Source organism: Anas platyrhynchos, chromosome 5 (assembly GCF_047663525.1).
Source record: "Anas platyrhynchos isolate ZD024472 breed Pekin duck chromosome 5, IASCAAS_PekinDuck_T2T, whole genome shotgun sequence".
Taxonomy (NCBI): Eukaryota; Metazoa; Chordata; class Aves; order Anseriformes; family Anatidae; genus Anas; species Anas platyrhynchos.
This window is the reverse complement of record NC_092591.1, coordinates 30,237,457-30,257,897: the sequence shown is the minus strand read 5'-3', so window position 1 is coordinate 30,257,897 and position 20,441 is coordinate 30,237,457. Positions and strand designations below refer to the sequence as shown.

General features: G+C 54.8%; 1 protein-coding gene across 5 annotated transcripts in view; it reads right to left on the bottom strand.

Annotated features, from left to right (window-relative positions):
* MYRF (myelin regulatory factor) overlaps positions 1–20,441 on the bottom strand; it is a 61,162-nt gene that overhangs the window by 24,888 nt on the left and 15,833 nt on the right. For 4 of the 5 annotated variants that reach the window (XM_072038583.1, XM_038179663.2, XM_072038584.1 and 1 more), the window contains exons 2-7: positions 11,966–12,053; positions 10,812–11,147; positions 6,778–6,839; positions 2,304–2,613; positions 1,675–1,847; positions 1,366–1,489 (exon numbers count right to left, since the gene is read on the bottom strand). In XM_072038583.1, the coding sequence (XP_071894684.1) occupies positions 1,366–1,489; positions 1,675–1,847; positions 2,304–2,613; positions 6,778–6,839; positions 10,812–11,147; positions 11,966–12,053 (1,093 nt within the window). The remainder of the gene's footprint in view (positions 1–1,365; positions 1,490–1,674; positions 1,848–2,303; positions 2,614–6,777; positions 6,840–10,811; positions 11,148–11,965; positions 12,054–20,441) is intronic. The other variant, XM_072038585.1, reaches the window with a different exon arrangement.

Genomic DNA, 20,441 nt, shown 5'->3' with positions numbered 1-20,441 from the left:
CCTTTTTCTCCTTCCCCCATAGGAATAGGTCAATTGGGGTGTTGATATTCTACCTGAAGGTGGGAGATGCTTCTTTGATGGAAACAGTTTAGTAAAACGGACGCAATCACCTCCCCACGTTACCTGTCTCCTGCTGTGCTTGCCAAAACAACCAGAACCAGAGTCTTTGCAAATGACAGGATGTCACCAAAGAAGTAACCAACTAATGGCCACTGCTCTGCAGGGCAACAACCCCCAGCACACCATGTTAGCAGGAGAGGTCTGAATTAAAGGCGGTATGAAGACGAGGGCAGACTGAGATCTGTGAGCAGGAGCTCTGGGGCTTGCAGCTGCAGCCTCCCTGCACATCACAGACCCTTCCCTGCCTCCACGACTGTTCTCACCAGGTATCCTCGGTTCCCACCCTGAGCACCGTCTGGGCAAGCTATGCTCATAGTCTTGGGTAATTTGGTATCACAAACAACAGAGCACCCCCTCCTCCACGTCCCCTGAGAGGACCCTACCAGCCCCTGGCTGTCCAGAAAGAGGAGGAGGGGAAATGGGGGCGTTTGCTCAATTCCTGGAACCCAGCCTGCTGCTTGCCAGCTCTCTGTCACCTCTGAGGAATGCAGGGAGGATCCACAGCGGTTTCCTCCTGAGCACTCTTTCCTATAAGGCTCATCCATGTGCTGCCCCCACCCTCCTCTGCCCCAGCCTCTCCTGCCAGCTCCTGACCCCCACTTCCCACCCAGCCTCTCTCTGCTCCCCTATCTGCCTCAGCCACCCCAGGCTTTCCTCTCCGCCTGCTCCCCAGTCTCTCTGGCCCTCTGGCTTCCCTCAAACCCTTCTCTTTTCCTTTCTTTCTCTCCTCTTCTCCTCTGCCCACCAATTACTCCCACTCCTCCTCAAGCTCCTTTCTGTGCTGCTCTCAAGCTGTGCTGAAGTGGCTCTGGATTACCTCCAGTCTTTCATGCTATCTATTGTCCTGTAAATCCTAACACACATTTTAAAATCCGGGACATTTTGTAAGCCTTGGAAGGGGAAAAGTGTGCTGAGGATCCAAACCACGCTCAGGCAAGGCTTGATTTGCCAAAACAACCCCCCATGAAAACCCAAGGTCTGCTGAACTGCTTTCTGTTGGCTCCTACAGAACCAGCCCCATATCTTGATCCTCTACCATCCCTGTAGAAGTGCGGAGAAGTGACTTTCCCAATGGCAAAGGCACCACAGAGAGAGTATCTCCACCACAGTGCAGGCAAGCAGAGATCAGAAAGTGATAAAAGACAAGGGGAAGCCCAAGGTGAACTTTGTGAGTGGATCCTTCCAACCTCAGTCCCTTGACACTAATAAATGAAAGGGGAATCTGACTTTGGGTGAACTACTCACAGTTCTTTGTAGTTGGCATCATAGAGAGTTGCCCATTTGTTTTGCTGATGCGGCTGCCACTTTATAGACTGGTAGTTGGGATCCAGGTAGGAACCATTTAAACTGTCATTGTCCTGAATCAGGCCTGCAGCAAGGGGGAAATACGTGTTTCAGTCACCCCAACAAAGCATCCACTCGGGTTAGAGTACAAGGAAGCGATTTGCATCACCTGTGCTGCCAGCCTCCTGATGGCCAGGGCACAGTGCAAGGTCTGGGCCTGGAGGGATGTGCTGGGGGTATTAAGGGACAGGGGGGCTGAAAACCACATACCTGGTGAGAGCGGTCCCGGCTGGTGCCAGGGAGGCGTTTGGACTCTGTCAGGGTTGAGCGGCACAGACCCCATACCTGGCTCCTGCTTTATCAGCCCGTTGAGCATTTGTGCATTGAGGGTGTTGGGGGGCGACTCAGAGTGTTTCCTCTTCTTGGCAGGGTGCACCGGGAGGCTGTGAGACCAATGGGAGAGCAAAAGCTGAGCAGGAAAGGAAAAAGCTGCCATCTCACACAAAAAAAAAAAAAAAAAAAAAAAACACAACAAGAACCTCTGTGCCTGGAGCCATGGGCTCTTTCAGCACCCTCACCTCCTTCTCCCACCAGGCTCTGCCCACCCACCCAGTGATGGCCAAGCCCTGTGCCTTGAGTTACACCTTGGCTTTTCTCTTGCCTCTCCCCACCACCCAGCTCCAAGCTATGCACTGCAATCCCTGCCCCACATTCTGCGACATCTCTACCTCAACACCTCCCCAGCCCATTCCCAGACAACCAGGACACGCTGGTTAACTTGTGGTTAAACCCAGCAATTTTACTCATGCACCCTGCAAGATCCATCTCCCATTGCCCCCCATCCCGCCAGGTCCCCAAATCACCCCAAGATCACAAAGCCCAGCACCCCGAGGCCTTACTCTGCTCCGTGCTGCTGGAGTAGCTGGTGCAGCATCTGCGACTGCTGGGCATGGTGCAGGTCGGCCGGTGCCATGCCCTGCCCGATGCCGTAGGGTGGCATCAGGGGCTCGGCCTTCATGTACATGTCCCGCTGCAGGCCGGGGAAGTGAGGGTTGTGCTGGGGCTGGTGCGGGTGGGGAGGAGGTGGCGGGGGGCCCTGCAGGTGGGGGGGCGGCGGCGGAGGTGGCGGTGGAGGGGGGTGCTCCAGGCGAGACGGGGGAGTCATGTGGCACATGTTCTCGGGGGTCATGGTCCGAAGGAGGTGAGGGTCTCAAAAGAGAGAGAGAGAGAGAGAGAGAGAAAGAGGCACGCCTGTTAGAGCAGCAGGCAGGGCCACCACTGCGCTTCCAGCCCGTGGCCAGCCTCTGCTCCACACCCACCCGTCCGAAATTCTTACTGAACACTCCTCTCCCCTCAAAACCATCCCAACCTTGGCTACTTTCACAAACCTGTACCTCCCTACCTCTTCTGCCCAGCCTCAGCACGGCTGCATCCCTGCAGCCACCATCTGCTTGCAACAGCTGCCTTGCCCTGCTCTGACTTCTCCTCTCAGGCCCCGCAGTGCTCCTGGCACCCCAGGCACCTTCAGGGATACCCAGCATGAGAACTGGAGCACAGCTTCCCTTCTCGTGCCCGCAGCACAGGCTCGGTGTCAACCTCAGACACTGCCCAGTTGAGCACGTAGCCAAGTGCAAGGATGCAGCAGGGCAGTGGCTGGCCAGCTGACGGGGGGACACAGCCCCACCAAACCTGGTGTCCTGCACTGTCCATCTTCTGCGAGGAGGTGAAACTGGAAGCACAAAGGAAGCAAGGCCCAGCATCTTGAAGCTCAAACAACCAAAACTCAAAGGAGAAATAGGTTCTCAGGCTGAGGGACAGCAGGGAAGATTGTCACAAACATTCCTGATATTTCCGAAACCTAGGTTACTTACATGGCTGTTCTGTAGGGAAAGCATGTCTTTAGAAACTCCCAGGCAGCTTTTGTGTTAGCTTTGTACATCCCTTCAAGCAGCAGAACCACCAGGCACAATATTCCTGCAGCACCAAGGAACTGCACGGGCCATGAAAGTGCAGTGGGATGTAAAGGCTCAGCCCCAAAGCCTGTGCCTGGAAACACAGCTACAGAGAAAACACCTGGACTTTGCCTAATTTTACTGATTCTAGGAGTGGCCCAAAGAACGTGCCCAGCAACATGTTCATGTGCCAAAGGCCAACAGAGCCTGGGGCTGCCCCGAGGGCACAGCCCTTACACAAAGCCAGCCGGGCTGCCCCGAAGCCAGGGGTGCCTGGACCAGCCCCTCTGTAGTCCCTGCAGACAGATGTCCCAGGGATGTCCATACCCTGCTTGGGCCAGGGGCAGCCAAAAAGCCTTGTTGATGTGTTCGAGTGCTACTACACACTACTAAGGACACTCACTGTGCTCTTCTCCGAGAGCTGAGGCAGACAAGGGAACAACTAGAGAAGAGCAGGGACAACTGAACACCTCCAGCTCATCAGCGTCACCGAAGAGGATTTCTATGGGAGCAGCACTTGTTTGTTTTTTATTTTTTATATTTTTAATTTAAAACAGAACGAGACTTTGATCTCTAAATTTAAATAAACGAAAAAAGGCATTCAAATGTGATCCTATCTTCCTCCTCCTCAATGAGAAGCTGGACGCTAAAGCGATGCCATGATTAGGGTTGATTTGACTATATCACCATCAGAATAATTGCTTGGTGTCCAGAGGGGCACGCAAATCCATCTCTCTGCAGCTGTTTAACCATAACGTCAATGCACAGCACAGGGCTATAACTATAACCAAAACCCTTTTGGGATCTGAGAGCAAAAATTAAAGTGTATAAAGATGGATGATTGAGTATCACTCAACTTGTCTACAGAATGCCTAGAAATTGACCAAAGGAAACAGTGCTCATAATTGTACTAAAGAAAACCAAACACATTGTTAAGAAAGTTGGTGCACTGGCAAACCTGAACAAGCTCATCTGAGAGCAGGTAATGACTTCTGTGTTCTCTGAGCCCAGGTGCGTTTGTATGACACTGCCTTCAGAACAGTCCTTCCCTTCCATCCTAACACTGAAACAGATCTTAGGTCTGCTCCAAAAGCCTGCACTTGCTAAGGAGATCAACAACAGAGCCCCTGAAATGACAGCAAAAAGAGCAGCTAAGCTCAGGCTGCCCTCCAGGGACCTCCCCAGAGCCCAGCCCACCAAATCCGCAGCAACACAGCACACACAGACAGCTTTGGCTGAAAGCTGTGAGCAAGCCAGGTGCCGATGTCTGGCTGAAGCACTCCACCTGAAAGAAGCTGGGACCAAAAGGCCCCAGCAGCCCCAAAACGCGCAGCTGAGCCACTGACGGAGAACAGGAGCCCTCTGCTGGGCCCCCGCCTGGGGAAACGGGTGGCCTGTTCCCCAGCCCCACAAAACTAGCTTCCACTGACCGCTACAACAGGACAAAGCTGCTCTGTTTTCACAGCCTGGGGATGTCTCTACATCGGGCATGTCCAGGTGTCCCTGCAGGATGCCAAGGTCACTGCAGAAACGAGGTGCTTGGCCCCGGGGTGGGAAGGGACAGTGACTTCCAAACACCGGACAAAGCTTCTCTGCACCCTGCTATGGACACCCAGACGTGTAAGCTAAGCACCAGCACATTGCACGAGGGAGAAAACACATGCAGGGACCAAACAAGGCTGTTACAGGCCACTGGCACATGGAGGGGATAGCAGGGAAGACGTCTGCTTGGTCTTTGCTAGGCTGCTCCCCTAAGCAGGTGCCACCGGCCAGCCTTGAGCCGGACACTGAGCTGGGTGGACTTTGGTCACTCAACCACCAGCCCGCGGCTGACTAATGCGGCCAAAACTCTTGACCAGAAATCAGAAAACTCCTCCTGCTGTGAGGTCTGGGAAGGAAAGGTGTATTTGCCCAGAGCCCTCCTACCCAAGGCTGCTGGGAGGAGGGCTGCTGCTGCCTGTTCTGCTCCTCGAAGGCTTTCTGCTGCTCAATGAGATCCCAGAGCATCGCTCTGCTTTTCAGTTGGGCACAGCGGGCACCGTGCATGCCATCCCCCTTACCCAGCTCTGCTCCTGCCTTCCTGACCAGCACTCGGCTTCCAGCAGCGTCACCTGGGGCACAGACTAGCACGGCTCAATGACACAGCCACCAGGCAGCTTTGGCACCGCTCAGCCGATGGATGAAGCTTCTAGGAGCCTCCCAACAACCCGCAGACCGAGCCCCTACAGACAGACAGCTGCTTCAGGGCTTCCTTAGTGACTGTCCTGTCCCTGCGGCATGGGCAGCCTTGGCACTGGCAGCTGGCAGCTTTCAAGGGACAACCCGCACACGCGTGTGCGAGAACATGCCCTGATGGCAGACACTCTGGACACCGCGTCTTCGCCATCTCCACAGCACACCACAATTTCCACAGGCTTCCAACCCAAGGAGGGGACTGGGGCTGATGCGTCTGCTGAAGGCAGGACACATGCTCCCAGCTCGGGTGCTCTCCGCAGCCTCCTCTCCTCCCCAAGCAGAGGTGCTGCCGCTCCGCCAGTACGTCAAAGCAGCTCTCCCTGTGGTGAGCAACCCGGCCTCTTTGTTATATTTAAGGAAGGGCCAGGAGGAATTCCAGGGATTTTTTTTTAGCAAGATAAACAGAACTCTTGACCTCTTCCATCGAGAAAAAAAAAGAGCAGGCGCTGTTCCTGGTAGGGACTGGGCTGGAGCCTGGGGAAGAGGGTGCTGCTGATGAGGGGGAAGGGAGACCAGAAGCAACCTTCCCTCCTCACCAAGGAGTTTCTGCCACCATAGAGCCGTGAAGGTCACCACAGGGACTGAATAACGCTCAGTGGTTTCCCTGAGGGGAGCCGGGAGGGCCTGGCAGTGCCCCGGCTGTGCCTGGCCGGCTGGGAACTAGCTCTCCCTTGCCCTTTGCAGGGACAGCAGAAGACCCCCAGGATCAGCTAGCCCCACTGGAGGGGAGGGAAGGGCTGGGAAGGAACTTACTGCTGAACGGCGGGTTCATTTCGGTCTCCCCGAGCCAGGCTCCATTTCAGGGACGCGCTCGCGCTCCTTGCCTTTTGCTCACCCGAGGCAGAGGGCAGGACAAGGAGGCTCGCAGGCTCCACATCCCACCCTCCTGGGGACAAGCCACACTGCCGATCTCTCCCCACGTAAATGGATTCACACCTCGCCTTCTCTCCTGTTCCCTCTCTTGCTCGCTCTCCCCCCTTGCAAAGACTAGCAGGCGAACAATAGGCGAAAGTCTAGGGATATTTACTAACTGATAATATCCCCACGTATTGCAGCCGCCTGTTTTCTCCCGTCTGATAAAGATTTCAGAGCCAACCACTTTCACAGAACAAGAAGGGGGAGGATGTTGGGTTTGGGGTTTTGATTATTAAACTTTTCCCCCCGCCTCTCTCTTTGAAGCACTTACCATTCACCTGCTGAGGGGAGTAGGCTTCTGATCCAGAGTCCGGGGGAGAGTCAGGTAAAGTGCTGCAGAGCGATCGGGAAAGAAGAGGGAAGGTCATTTTAAACCAGCTTCCAGCACAACCGCTAGGACCAGTTTGATCACGGCACCCTCCAGGCTTTGGTTGGAAACCCCAGAGTGGATCCTCATCACCCTAAGCGTGGCCAGCGGGCAAGCTGGGGACTGCCATCACTGTCACCACTGCCCAGATCTCCGCAGTGCTGCCCTGGACCTTGGCCACAGGGATAGACATTATGTTGGTGTGCCTATGAGACTGCCCCTCTGCTCAGCAGCTCCTGTCCAGTTGAAAGAAGTCAAACGGAAATATTCCCCAGAGAAAGACCCTGTGCTTCACCATGGGTCAATGGGTGGCTCTGGGGGAGCTGGGATCTGATGCACAAAAGCAAAAGCTGGGAAGCCTGTGGGCTGGATTCTGCCGTACGACCTGTACGCACCTGAGCGCCACCACAGCTGCCGGCTGTATCACCCTGGCTCTACTCCACTGGCATCAGGAGCAGGATTTGGCCCTGACCGCCAAATGCAACCAAATAAAAGTGGGAGCGTTCTACAGCACACCCACGGCTTGGAGACTGCAGGACCGATGACTAGACCCACTGTGTACAGGGTCAGCAAAGGTGCATGGCAGGGAGCTTGTTAGCTTCTGCTTCTTCCTTTAGTTTACCTGAAGCCAGAGCACGCTCCAGGCAGCTGGGCCCTTCAGCCATCTCCAAAGCTCCTTCAAAAATAGTTTGAACCAATTTTTTCCTTCTCCTTTGCCCAGCCCCTCCTCAACATGCATGCTCCTGCAGAGGAATCTTAGGCCTCGTACATCTTCAGGCCAAGGTAAATCTTGCACTATGCTGGTACACAAGCGATCAATTTGTTTGTCTCAGACACCAGTTCTTCTTTGGCAGTATTTTGCAAATCAAATGCATGGAAAAAAATGAGATACCAGCTAGATTGCACCATGGTCACCACAAACCAAAGCTGCAGCAGGGATGAGCAGGGAGATGGCAGCTCTGGTGGCTGGAGCAGTCGTTGTCTATGCTGTAGAGAAAGCCCATGCAATATGCTCTGCCGCTGTGCAGGCCTATGGCAGAGAGATGTCGTGGCAGAGAATGTCTTGGCAGGGAGGTGTCTTGTCTGCCCACTTGTACCCTCTGCATCCTGGGTGACATCCAGCCGTGACAAGCCCTGCCATGTTTCAGCAGCCCAGCTCTCTGGCAAAGCCTGTTCCTTCTAAGCCAGGAATGGCTGCTTTCCTCCCTGTCTCCCAACACCACACTTCTCATCACAAGCAGATTCTACGTGGAGATCCTTTTCCATTCCCCCATCTCACACCATCAGCTTGGTGGCAGCAAAACAGTCCCAGACAAACCAGTGCTTCTTGGACAAAAGATGTCCAAAAAGCAAGTGAGAGGCTTAGGGCTGCAGGGGAGGAAAACTACAGCGCACCATGCACACACCATTCTGAAACCAGACCCCGCTGCTCCTGAGGGCACCTACAACAGCTGTGAACCAGGACACCCACCAGCATCTTCCTGCACCAGAGGAGTCCACGACCCAGTAAATGGGTTCTCCATGACCAGGTGGTGTGCAGCACTTGTTGGAGAGGAATGGGCTGTGGTAACCCCAACAAAGAGCCTTCAACAGAGTTCCCAGAAAGGAATGGAAAGGTGCCAGAAAGTGGCACCTTTCCATTCCCCTCCTATGCTTGGTCTGGAGCATGCATCAGCCTTATTTTCAGGCCCTGTCCAAGCTGTCCACAATGTCCTATGATATTTCCTGTGAGTTTATCAGGATTTGTGTCTCAGCAAGCCTCATTTTGGACAACAACAAAAGGGTGAGGGACAATTCATAGAATAGTAGAGACTGGAAGAGGAGTTGGAACAGAAAGATGGGCACTACCAAACTCACGCAGGCAGGTTGTGGAGGCACAACCAGCCCATGGACAGAGCTTGTTGGTACTCAACACTGAGACTACTTCTTGGGGAAAAGCTTAGTACAGCAGAATGAGTCATTCTGCGACGTTGAAGAAATGCTGCCATCAACACTGAACCAGCTCATCTACACCCAAACCATCTCCATCTCCAATAGTAAGGATTTGCTATGAACCCCACTTCCACTACATGCGATGATCACCAGGTCCCGGTGGAGCCCACTCACATAGCCACATGATTCACCACAGACAAAACTGCATCTGTCCCCAACAAATGCCCCAGTGACAGCCCTAAATGATTACAGAGTTCTTTCAGCCACAGTGGTTCCTGATGTCTCCATGAAGGGTTTGTTGTCCTGGTGCAAGTCAAGATGACACGTAGCCAGCAGACAGGTAATCTGGCCTGGTTTATGAATGGAGGAGCGCTATGATCTCGCTCATGTATTCTCACATCCTGGAGAATGCCAGATGTACGCAGAAGAAAGGGATATGACAAAGGCATCCCATTATACCTTTGGGTATAGTTCCCACTCAGCCACATGCAGCCTTCTGGGTATACGGCAACTGGAATAAACTACGTGCAGATTTGTTTAGATTGTCACATTCTGGAAGATCTTTTCACGTTCATGCAAAGGGCCAAAGTCATCCCAGTGGAGCTACATTAGAGCTGAATCATTCGTTCAGTGAGCTGGTGGCTTCCGAAGCCAGGAATCACCACGCCGTACTGGCTGGCAACACTAGAGGGCACACAGCAGAGGGAGAAAAGCCAGACAAGGGCTTGTAGAGATGAGCAGTCCTGGGCCCATCCTTGCTTCTGCGTCCCTTACATCCACAGGCTCCACTGGAGAAGGCAGAGACTGGCTATGCAGAGAGCACAGCATGGCCACCCACCTCCTGTGCCACGGGGACGGGTTGGACCACGACACTGTTCCTTGAGGTACAACCACCACCAACTGGCAAGGCCTCCTGCTGATGGATATGTTGCAGCACGCTTTGATTTCCATCCGCCCAGTTTCAGATCACCTTCTTGTTTCACTCTCCCGTGGCTGGGAGGGAGCAGCATGGACCAGAGGGATGAGGAGGAAGAAAACACAAGACATAGTCTTCTGTGTGAATTTCCAGGCAGCAAAACTTCATGGAAAGGACGGCAGCCTTAGAGAGGTCCCCCGCCCACCATGCCAGCTCCTAGCCCAGATGCCACTGCCATACCCTCCTGGCACATCACACCGAAGTGCTCTCCACCAAGGTGATCACTGCAGATGGCAGCTGCCATGTCGCCATGCTCTCGGCAAGGCCATCACACGGAGCAGGAACCACATCCTTCCTCCTCCCAGGACTAGTTCTCCAGTTGAGTCCATCAGCACTACTAAAACTGTTATCCTCTTCCCCTTCACCAAGGCTGCATCCACAGCTTGTTGCGAAGGAAAATAAATCCAGCTCAGACACTCTCTCCTCTTGAGTGGAGTCTCTAAAACATCAGGCCAAGAGAAACGCATCTTTCTTCCCAACTTAGTTAACACTTTCCCCTGAGATAGTCATGGGCACATCCTGGAAACTGAGTTTTATTTTGTTCAAATGTGTTCTGCATCTCTTCCTTCTTAAACTGGATGATACCACAACATTCTGATTTTTTTTTTGGGGGGGGGTAGTCCTTTGGAGACTCAGAAATTGGACTCAATGATCTTTGTGGATCTTTGTGGATCCCTTCCAACTTTCCAACTCAAATATTCTATGATTCTATGATTCTCCCATCACGCGCTTGCAGATGTAGAGCATGGACAACCCAGTCATCCGTCTACCTGCAGAAGTGTGGGATGTCACTGATCCTCCCTAAATCCATGCAGACAGACAAGACCCAAACTCAACAACCTTTCAGGAAACTTCAGGACATACACTTGTGAAAAAGCCTCTCTCTGTGAAGCAAGGGCTTAAAACAGACTGACGTGGTCAGCAGTTAAGGCACTGTGGGAAAAGCTACCTCAGGCCTCCGAGCACCACCAGCCTGGAGGAACACCAGTCCCACAATGTGCCCTCGTTCTGCCACCCCAGCCCCACTTACCCAGGTGCGTAGGAGGCCTTGGGCTCCGATTTGATTGGAGGGACCACGTTGTTTAGGCAGTGGCCACCAAGGTAGCCCTTGGGCACCACCATGCCATTGTTGTTATTGCAGTTGAGGTGAGCACCGTAGCTGGGTCCGCAAGGGTTGGCCAGAAGAGGACCGTGACGGATCGGGATCTGGCCGCCCGGGGGAGGAAGGTGGAGGGAACCGCTGGGAGCGGGGTTGGTGACATGCCCAGCACTGGCGACGGAGCTGGGAAGAGGTGCGCTGATGGCAGCTGAGCTGGAGGGCTGGGGGTGCGCATAGCCAGCTGAAGCAGGGATGTCAGGGAAACAGCTGAGAGAGAGAAGGGGACAACCTCAGCAGCAGGACAGGCAGATGGTATTTTCCACCCGCTACCCAGCCCTTCAGCAGTGGGAACAGAGCCATTTGGGTGATCTGGGACACCCAGAAGATGAGTGAAACAGCCAGCATTGTGGTGGCACGAGCAAGAGCGTACAGGTTGGTCACCCAGGTCAATGGGACTGATGCAGCCCCAATGGCACAAAATCCACCCATGGGGCTGTAAAGGCCAGAAGTGCCAAGGAAACCAACCTCAAAGCTTTTGAAAGCACCAGGAGACAGTAGGATCTGTTCTGCACCTTATGGACCAGCACAAGAAAGCTGCTTTGTCGCGTCAGCACAAGACCCTGCTCCCAACCTATGGCCCAGACCCCACTGGCTGCTGCCCAGGTCTGTCTTCCCCCCCATTTGCCGGTGCACACAGGGAGACCCTTCCCTTCTCCACACTCATGCTGTGCTGGGGATTTAATCTTTCACACCAAGCTGCTACTGCTTGCTTTCACATTGCTCGAATTCAGAAAAAGTCTTTTGCAGTGCCTTCAAGGAGGGAGAAAAGAAGAGACAGAAGACAGTGGCTAAGAGACAAGAAATTCAAAGGCAAGAAGCAGGGAAGAGATAGGAGGAAGAACTAGAAATAAATAAGGGAATAAAGAGCTATAAAGGAGGACTCCAGGAGGGACAGAAATACAGCTAGGGCACACAGTCATTTCCAGATTATTTCTCACATTGCAGGACTGGAAATTGCTCAAAATCCTCTCCACAGATAACATCAGTGAATACTGTTTCTGTTGTGGAGCAAGGGAAACACTTACATATCTGGTGAGTCCTCCTTGCTGATGTACTCTTCCAGAATGCTAGTGTCGATGTTAGATGGCTCCAGAGCTCCATTAATGTCATGGCCTGCAAGGGGAGAGGAGGCAGAAGCAAGAGCCATGAGAAGGACATGAAAGGCAAAGACCCTCTCCGTGCAGGTCAGAAACACCACCAAAAACCTTTGCTGAGTCAAGAAACCAATCTGAGAAGATCCTTTGTTTTGAAAAGGACCATCTGTCCATACCCATCTGCACCCCACTGTAAAACCAGACAGGAACAGTGTGTGTGGGACAAGTCAGGGTGGTGACACAGCCCAGGACGTTGGACACACAGGTGGGGCTCGTCTGCAGCAATCTGCAGGGCATGGTCCAGCCGTGGGTCAAGAGGGTTTTGCAGGGGCTGGGTTCAGGACACGTGGGAGAAGAGAGGTCATGGAGCCAGGCCTGAGCTCCATGGAGCACGAGAGCCAGTTCTTGCCCAACCACCACTGACTTGGCCCTGATGCAGCGTGCAGCAGCTTTGTCAGCAAAGCTGCAAGGGCACCAGCCTAGCTGGGGCTGCAGTTAATGGCTGATGGAGGGGCCACAGCACAGAGTGATCCGTGCAGAAGCCAGGGCCCTAAAGCAGGGCTCAGTGGTGCTTTGGGAAAGCTGGAGTCCTTCCCTTTAGACCCTCGCCTCTGCCCTGCAGAACGCACTGGAATTTCTCCACCGCTGCCATGATGGCTCTGGAGCGGCTCTGGATGCCGCAGGAGCCCTCCTCCCTCTCCTCTCTCCTGCGGGGGCAAGCGGTGGACTTCCCTCTCCTTTCTCCTGGAGGGCTCCTCCTCCCCTCTCCTGCTCTGGGGAAGCTGGGCCGGGTTTTGTTGACAGAAAGTGCTTTCTTTATCTGTCTCTCTGAAGTGGGAGTCTGCAGCCCTCTGGGGTCGGTGCCAGCCCTCGGTGCCAAAGACACTGCCAAGAAAGTGGAAGAGAAGGCCCGGCCCCCCCTGCCGCCCCCAGCTCCGATAACGAAGACGGGCCCTTCCCGAGAGGCCCAAACACTTCATGTCCAAACACAGTGTCCCCGGCCCAGGAGGAGACCTGCTCACGGCCCCCACCTCCCGCAGGCGAGGCGGTGGGGAAAGGTCAGCCATTGAACCGCAAAACCGAAAACGGGGGGTTTCAGCCCGCACCCGGCCAATTGCAGCACTCCCCTCTGCAAATCCCTTTCATACCAAGACAAGCAAATCGGCAGAAATAAATCCAGCCAGGAATTCTGCCAAACGGACAGGGTGTGTGTGCGGACGGGGGATCTCTCCTTTAGTAACCCTGCCTAGGGGGGACAATCCCGGGCATCCGTCCCGTTGCAGGACACCTAACACTTTGTGCACCGTGCGCCTCCATGGCAGAGCCCGGGGACAAGGAGGTGACACTCTCCTGTGTGAATCCTCATTACAAAGGGACACATCCAGAGCACAGACATGCAATGCTAGTGCTGGGCTGGCACTGCAGTGGGACAAGAACAAGGCAGGCAGAGCCTGTGAGGTCCTGAGCTGCACCAGCACCTCCCTCGCAGAGCTCATTAAGGGCCAGCACCATGGGTGCTTGTGTCCCTCACTCAAGCCCCAGGACCTTCGATATACCCTGCTTCTGATTCTTCGCCACCTATGTCTCCACTAAGGCACCCCTTGTGCAAAAACCACCCCTCAGCCTCCCCCCTGTGAGCATCATCGTTGGCCAAAACTTTCTGCCAGGGGTGAGCACTGCCCCTCTTTGCCACCTCACCCTTGGTCAGACACCAAGCTGTAAATCACGATGCATTTGGCAAACATCCACCTCAAAAGCTATTGGAAGGCCCATCTTCATCTCAAGGCCCAGGGTGGGGACCCAGGTTCAAAGAAGCAAAAAGGGCACTTGACCGATTTTGCTGCCTTTTCACAAGTTACTGAGCCTGTCCATAAAAAAATCTCAAGACATCTGACCCCAACAGGATCCCCTCACACCTACGAACTCCAGCAGCTTCTCCATGGTGGAAGAGGAACCTGGGACCTGTCCAGAAAGGATGGGAAGCCCTCAAGAGACAGCAGAGCTGCTGGGCTCTGATATTTTTCTGCTACCTCCTCTTAGAAGTCACCTTCAGGAGCGCTCAGCTGAGACCCAGGCAAAGGGTGTGATAAGCAACCTGACGCGAGAGGTGCGTCAGCTGTGGCGCTGTGATAACAGCGTGGTGGGGGGCCGGCTGCGCATGTGTGATGGGAAAAAAATCTGAAAAATAAAGGACTTTCCTTGGCCTGCGGATGGAAGCAGTCACGCCAGCTACAACAAAGCAGGAATGTTGGGGCAGTGGGTCTCGCCAGTGTGCCCGCACGAGGAACATCCCACCACCCGTAGTTTCCATGAAGGCCAGGCTCTAACCAAAAGCCAGCTTAGGTGATTAATTAAAAGCTAATACTTCTCCACAGAGTCACGAGCTCCTAATGACACTAACAACAATCCCTCCCCCTCCAACCTGGGGATTAGGAGGGAGTAGGAAGCCTTGAAGCAGGGACCCTGGGAAGCATAACACCCACACGGCCCTGCACGAGACGGACTCCTGCATCCTCTTCTCCCAGCAGGAGAGAGATGGAGGAGCCCACGGAAGCCCCAAGCGCTTCTGTGCTGCCAGCATTCGCCTCCTTGCCATGGGAAGGACAGCAGCAATGCCCACATAGCACCTCCTGCCCTACGGCCCTGCCTCTGTACCAGCACCTGCTCCAAAATGTTCACTAGAGGTTTTGTCACCTGTAACGCGCTGATGTCCCTGAAGCTCAACAGGACAAATTCTGCCCTCCAATCTGGAGCAGTGAGCCTGGAGACGTGCTGCAGTACCCCACAGAGCTGCCCAAAGAGCACCTTCTTGCAGAGCAGCTTATTAGCGTGCTCTGCACACGATGAGCATCGTGGGGCAGGAGGGCACCAGGGCCAAGTAATTCAGCCACGCTGTACAACCCCCCCCTGCTAACATGCTGACCTCCCTGTACAGACATGGAGAGGCTCATCAGATCAAACTCTTACAGCAAAACCTTCCATTTCAGCCCTCCTTCAGTCCGTGCTGCAAACAAACTCCCAAACCTGCCAGATCCCTTTGTCCTGCCTTCCTCTTGACCCCCGCATTTCCACCCCTTCCTCACAAAAGGAAGGAGGAGACCCCAAAGGTAAACTCTGCCCGAAAAACAAGATGTTAAACCCGCAGCACCCTCCTTGTGAGCAGCGCTGGGCGAGCAGAGGCCCCTGTACGTGTGAGAATGTCAGGAATCCCAATGTTTGGACTGGTTTTCTCTGCCTTCCCCAAACCTCCAAACACGATCGACATCCAAACGGAGGTGCTTCCTGCACTGCTGTCTCCCCACTGCTCTGCTTGGATGGAGTGAGTCTGCCAGCTCGTCTCTTCTGGTGACATCCTCTTGGCTCAGGGTGCTCCCTGTCCCCTTTTCAGGTGCTCTGCTGCATCCCGTTTCCCATCTGAGATGGGCACGCGGCCTCAGGGCTCTGAAAGAGTTAAAGGTGTCTGGCCCCTGCGAGTCATCATATTTACAGGTCTGAGAGATTAAAACCAGAATTTACCTCGAGTGATAGGCTGATAAGTTTATGGTATTTCTATTTATAACAGTCCCTCCCCCACCTATTCTTGCTCTGTTGCCTGTCTTCTAATCGCCCATAATCCTGCCTGGGTCACCTGCGGGTGGGAGGAAGGGAGAGAGCCGAGGAACTTCATCCTGGGATCTGCTAACGAGAACCAGATGTGGGAACCTGGAGATGACAACGAGGTCAACTGTTTTCATGGGCTGGGGAACATCAGTGAAGGGTGGGGGAATGCCAGCGATGAGGAGGAAGAGAAGAGGTTGTGCCAAGCCAAGGGCCTCCCCGCAGCACTGTAGCCGTGCACCAGAGGCTGAATTTTTGTTCTCGGTTTCAGGGAGTGCAGGTTTGAATTAGAAATGAAGCACTCTGCTCCACCCTGAGTGCTGTGAAAGCCAGTGAGAAGAGGACTGCAATGAAGACAAATGAAAACCCACAGACGCTGGTGAGTGTTTACCGCACGCTTCCATCCCTCTGCCGCCATCTCAGCACTGTTTGGCTCCCAAAACAGAAAGGCTCAGGAAAGGTACCTGCAACAGCCTCTGCCACGCCTGCGCCGACGGTCTGCCTGTTTCCCCAGACACTTCTCCTGAAGTGCCGCAGACGTCAGGGCTGTAGTGCTGCTGTGCACTCACTCCAGACAGGACAAGGAGCTCCCAAGGCGCTGTGGAGGCCAAGCCCTGACCCCATGGCCAGGATGGGGGCAAATACCCGTGGTCTCCAGCACATATTGGAACAGGCGCCGAGCCTCAGGAGCACACCAGGCTGAGCAGGACAAATGCTGCCGGGCACTGCTCCCAGCAGCCAGGCATTGCCTGGTTCAGCACAGCATCACTCAGCAGCAGCACACCATGCCCAGACGGTCAGTGCGGCATCGAGGCGCGTGGCCCAACCATCTTCCCCCCCAGGTTGTGCAATCGGCAGGCTGGGCTGCCGCATCGGCACATTCCCGGGGCCCCACGCCGCTCTGCACCCCCTTCGCCTTCCTCCCGTGTTTATCCTTCAGCCCTGGAGGATTGGCTGCCGGCCGGGCCGCGAGCACGAGGAATCCGGGCCACGGCTCGCTAACCAAACACCGCCTAAGCCCGTGGAGCTGTGGGGCCAGCGCTTGGCTTCAGATCTGCTCCTTCCAGCTGGCTCTGCCCAGCACTGTCCTGCTCTTTCAGGGAATGGCATCCCCCTGTGCCTGTGCTGCCCTGGGATGGGATGCAGTGAGGGACAGGAGGCCACGATGGAGTTCTGTCCCTGCCCAGAGGCTTGGGTGACACAGCAGCCAGCTGGGGACAGCCAGCCATGGGGACAGAGCACGCCTAGCTGAAGGGATAGTGGGATGAGCCCCCCCTCCTGCCACGCTCCCAACCCAGAGCTGCCCAGAGGGTGCGGAGGGGGGACACATCCCCTTCGGCAGGAGGGAACGCGACCCCGCAGCCCCTGCCTCCCCCCAGATACCGGCCCAGCATTCCTCCTTAATTAATGCTCTTTATTACCTGACTGTAACGATAACCAGTCACTCCCGGCAGAAGTGGCTCCTGTAACCCGAGTGGGACGCCAAGCCAGACCTCTCCCCCATCTCCCCTAAAGCGCTTTCGGGACCACCCTGGAGCGAAGCCTCTGCTGCCCACAGCACAGAAAGGCCCCCCGGGTCCCCTCCCTGTCCTGAAGCACGTCTCCCCCTGGGGGTGAGCCCCTCCTGACACATGGCTCCCCTTCAGCCGCTCCAGGACAGCCTGCTGGGGTCTGCACAGGCTGCCTTTAGGGGAAACGTTTATGTGGTGCCAACCCATGCAGCTCCATGACTTTGGGGGCCTTCACTTGATCCAAGAGCAACGGAGCTGACCCGCACCAGCTGGTTACTCACCCCAATGTGCCATCACCAAGTGGCTCCAGCTGCATTAAGACACCCTTCTCTGGCACGCACAAACCCAGTGGGTGCCCCTTCCCACCACAAAATGCAGCACTGCCTCAGCTGATGCAGAAGTACAGCCGCTACCCCACATCTCCTCCCAGGGACATCACGTTGTCAGCCCACCGCCAAGGACATCACCTGCCCTCCTGAAGCAATGGGGCGGCTCCTGCATCCCCACTGACACAGAGGTGGGGTTTAGCCAAGGCTCCGGATTCCAAGTGCTATAGAAAGAGCTGTAGGGTCTACATTGGCCAGAAAGACCCTGGAGCAACAACCGGGCTGAACGGTGAGCCAGCAGCAAACCTCCCAGATTACAAAGTGCAACCAAAACATCGGTGGGCTGCAGCCCAATGCCAAGGCAGCAGCAGCCCCACATCACCTGGAAATCCCCCCTCTGCTCTCACACAGGCCCACATCTTCTTAGCTTGCGTGCACAGAATAGATCTGACAAAAGTGCCTTGGGATAAGCCAGGAAGTGTCCCTAAGTGTTTGACATGTCCTGTCTCAGGCTCACAGCAACCCTTCCTACCTGTTGCTACTCCTGACCTCTTAGTAGAGAGGTGATAAGAGCCAGTATAGAGATAACATCCTCTCTCCCAGGTTCTGGGGAAGACAAGGTGTGTGGCGAGACATCCCAAGGCAGAAGAGGAGCCAAAGGAAAGCACCACTCTACACAACAGCAGGGCAAGGGCATGTCCCTCAAGGAGCCTTGCAGAAAAAGGCAAGCGGCTCCATACAGAAGAGGTGAGTGAACCCCATCCTCCCTCCTGAACCCTCTTCTTCCTCCTCCCACCTTCCTTCTGGCCTCTCCGCCCGGCAGCACCTTCTCCCTCTTCCAGGCCCTCCCAAATTTCCCCAGCTCCCATCTCTCCTTGTCCGCTCCCTCTCAGAGCCGCTATCCCTCCGGACCCGAGGCCCTTCTCCTTCCGGCTCCCCACCCTGGTCCTGGCCTCTCCTCCGCCCTTGCCAGCTGTGAACCTTGGCTTGGATAGAGCCATTGTCCTCCGGGCATCGGGGCCGAGGAGGAGGAGGGGAAGGTGTGAGAGGGGACACAGTGGAGCGTTTGTGTGTGTCCCTGCTGCCGTCAATGCCCTGCTTGTCAATTCATGCGCTAAGATGGCAGAAACAGCAGCACCCACACAAGCGTCGCCATTTGGCGGGTCCAAGGTGCCTGCCCAGGGGGGCACATTGCCCTGTTTGTTTGGAGAACCAGAGGCAGAAGATAACGCCTTTATCTCCCTCCCCAGGCTGAGGGTGCTGGAGGGCTGGCCGGGAGGACAGCAGGACCAGAGAAGGCCACTCCATCCGAGCGCACTGGCGGCTCTCGCAGTCGGGCTGAAACAGCTCCACTTGCCCAGCCTCAGGTGAAGGACAGGGCAGAAAAAAGGAGACCTCTAAGCCAAAGCTTCTGCTCTGGCACAGAAACCACAGCTGTGCTGCTCTTCTCAGCCACTGGCTATACATAGATATCAAATTTTGGGGACAGGAGCTTCTGTCGGGTGACGTCCGTGAAGGCCTGGCTCAGTTCTCTTCCCTGTCAGTGTAAGGTCTCTTCAGTGAGAATTATTATCCAAACATATTGGTGATACATGAAAAAAAAAAGGAATTGCCAGTTACATATTGACATTAAGCAGAGATTATGACCCAGTGCCCCGGGCCATGGTCAGCAGTGACTGGGAAAGGAAATAAAGAGTCAGGGAGGCAAAGGGACTTGACAAGGCTGGCAGAAGGTGCCTGTGCAATGTCACCGCCCTGCTACTGCCAGGCAGAGTGCCCCAGGGACACAGCCCTGGACACTGACCTTGCTACAGGGCCCCTGGCACTGCCGGGCTCCTAGAAAGGCTTTGAGGAATCTCAGTGGTCCAGAAGCCACGCTGGGGCCCACTTTCAGCCCTGTTATGAAGACCTGCGCAGGAGATTCAGGACTTGGAGCTGCGCTGCTTCCCCTGGAAGCCCCCAAGCACAAAACAATCCTTGGGCGTGAAGCTGAACAATCAAACAGCAGCAGAATACAAACCTACAGGCAGCCAAGCATCGCCAGGAACACCATGTCCAGATCAGGCGTCTCGTTCCTCCCTTCTAGCTGGGAGGCAACAAGGTCCCTCCTGTCCGGCCTGGACAGCCTCCAGAGGAGGCTGAGTGTACGAAGGCAGAGCTCTTTATCCAGATGGGACTTCTGCCAGGGATTGGGGAGGGCATTGCTGCTTTTGTGCAACCAATCTTTCACAAACAGGAGCATCGGGTCATTGAGATCTTCCTTCTCACACTGCTGGGACATGCAACTGTGCAGCATTTGCTCTCGGCAGTATATGGCAATAGCATTTGCTCCAGAAACACTCCTACAAAAACCACAAAGGGCACCAACAGCTTCTTTTATCACTGGTTTCCCCTACCATCACTGCAGGAAGTCCTCATTCACCTCTGCTTCACCAGTGGCACAAACCTCCCAAGACCCAATACCACTTCCCAGGTCCCAAGAGCAGAGCAGCACGACCAAAAGAAGCAGACAGGTTCAGGGCAGTCATTTCTTTCCCCAAGGAGGAAAGAAAAAGATCCAACGCATCCTGCTTCAGCACCCCAAGTCTTGCTTGGCAGCCACAGAGTACGAACGGGGTGTTTGTAGGTACTGCCATGGGTGCACGCTGCCCTAGAGAGCAGTGGTGGGGTTGCCCAGCATGAATCTTCCTGCTCTGCCAGTTGGATCTGGTTCAGGACCGGTTCAGGAGCTGATGTGCCCTTCTTGTGCTCTTGAAGGAGGGATGGACTGAAGGACACTGTAAACACTATTTCTCTGACTTCATTCATCTTAAGACTATACAGACTTATATCCCCAAGTCCACAGAATTTTACTGTGTCCCCCACCAAACCCAGAACTTCTCGCTGCACTGGACACATCCTTTGGACAGATGCAGTCCTGAATTAAGCTTCAGCAGATCAATTCATCTCCTGAGCAAGGAGAGACACTAATAA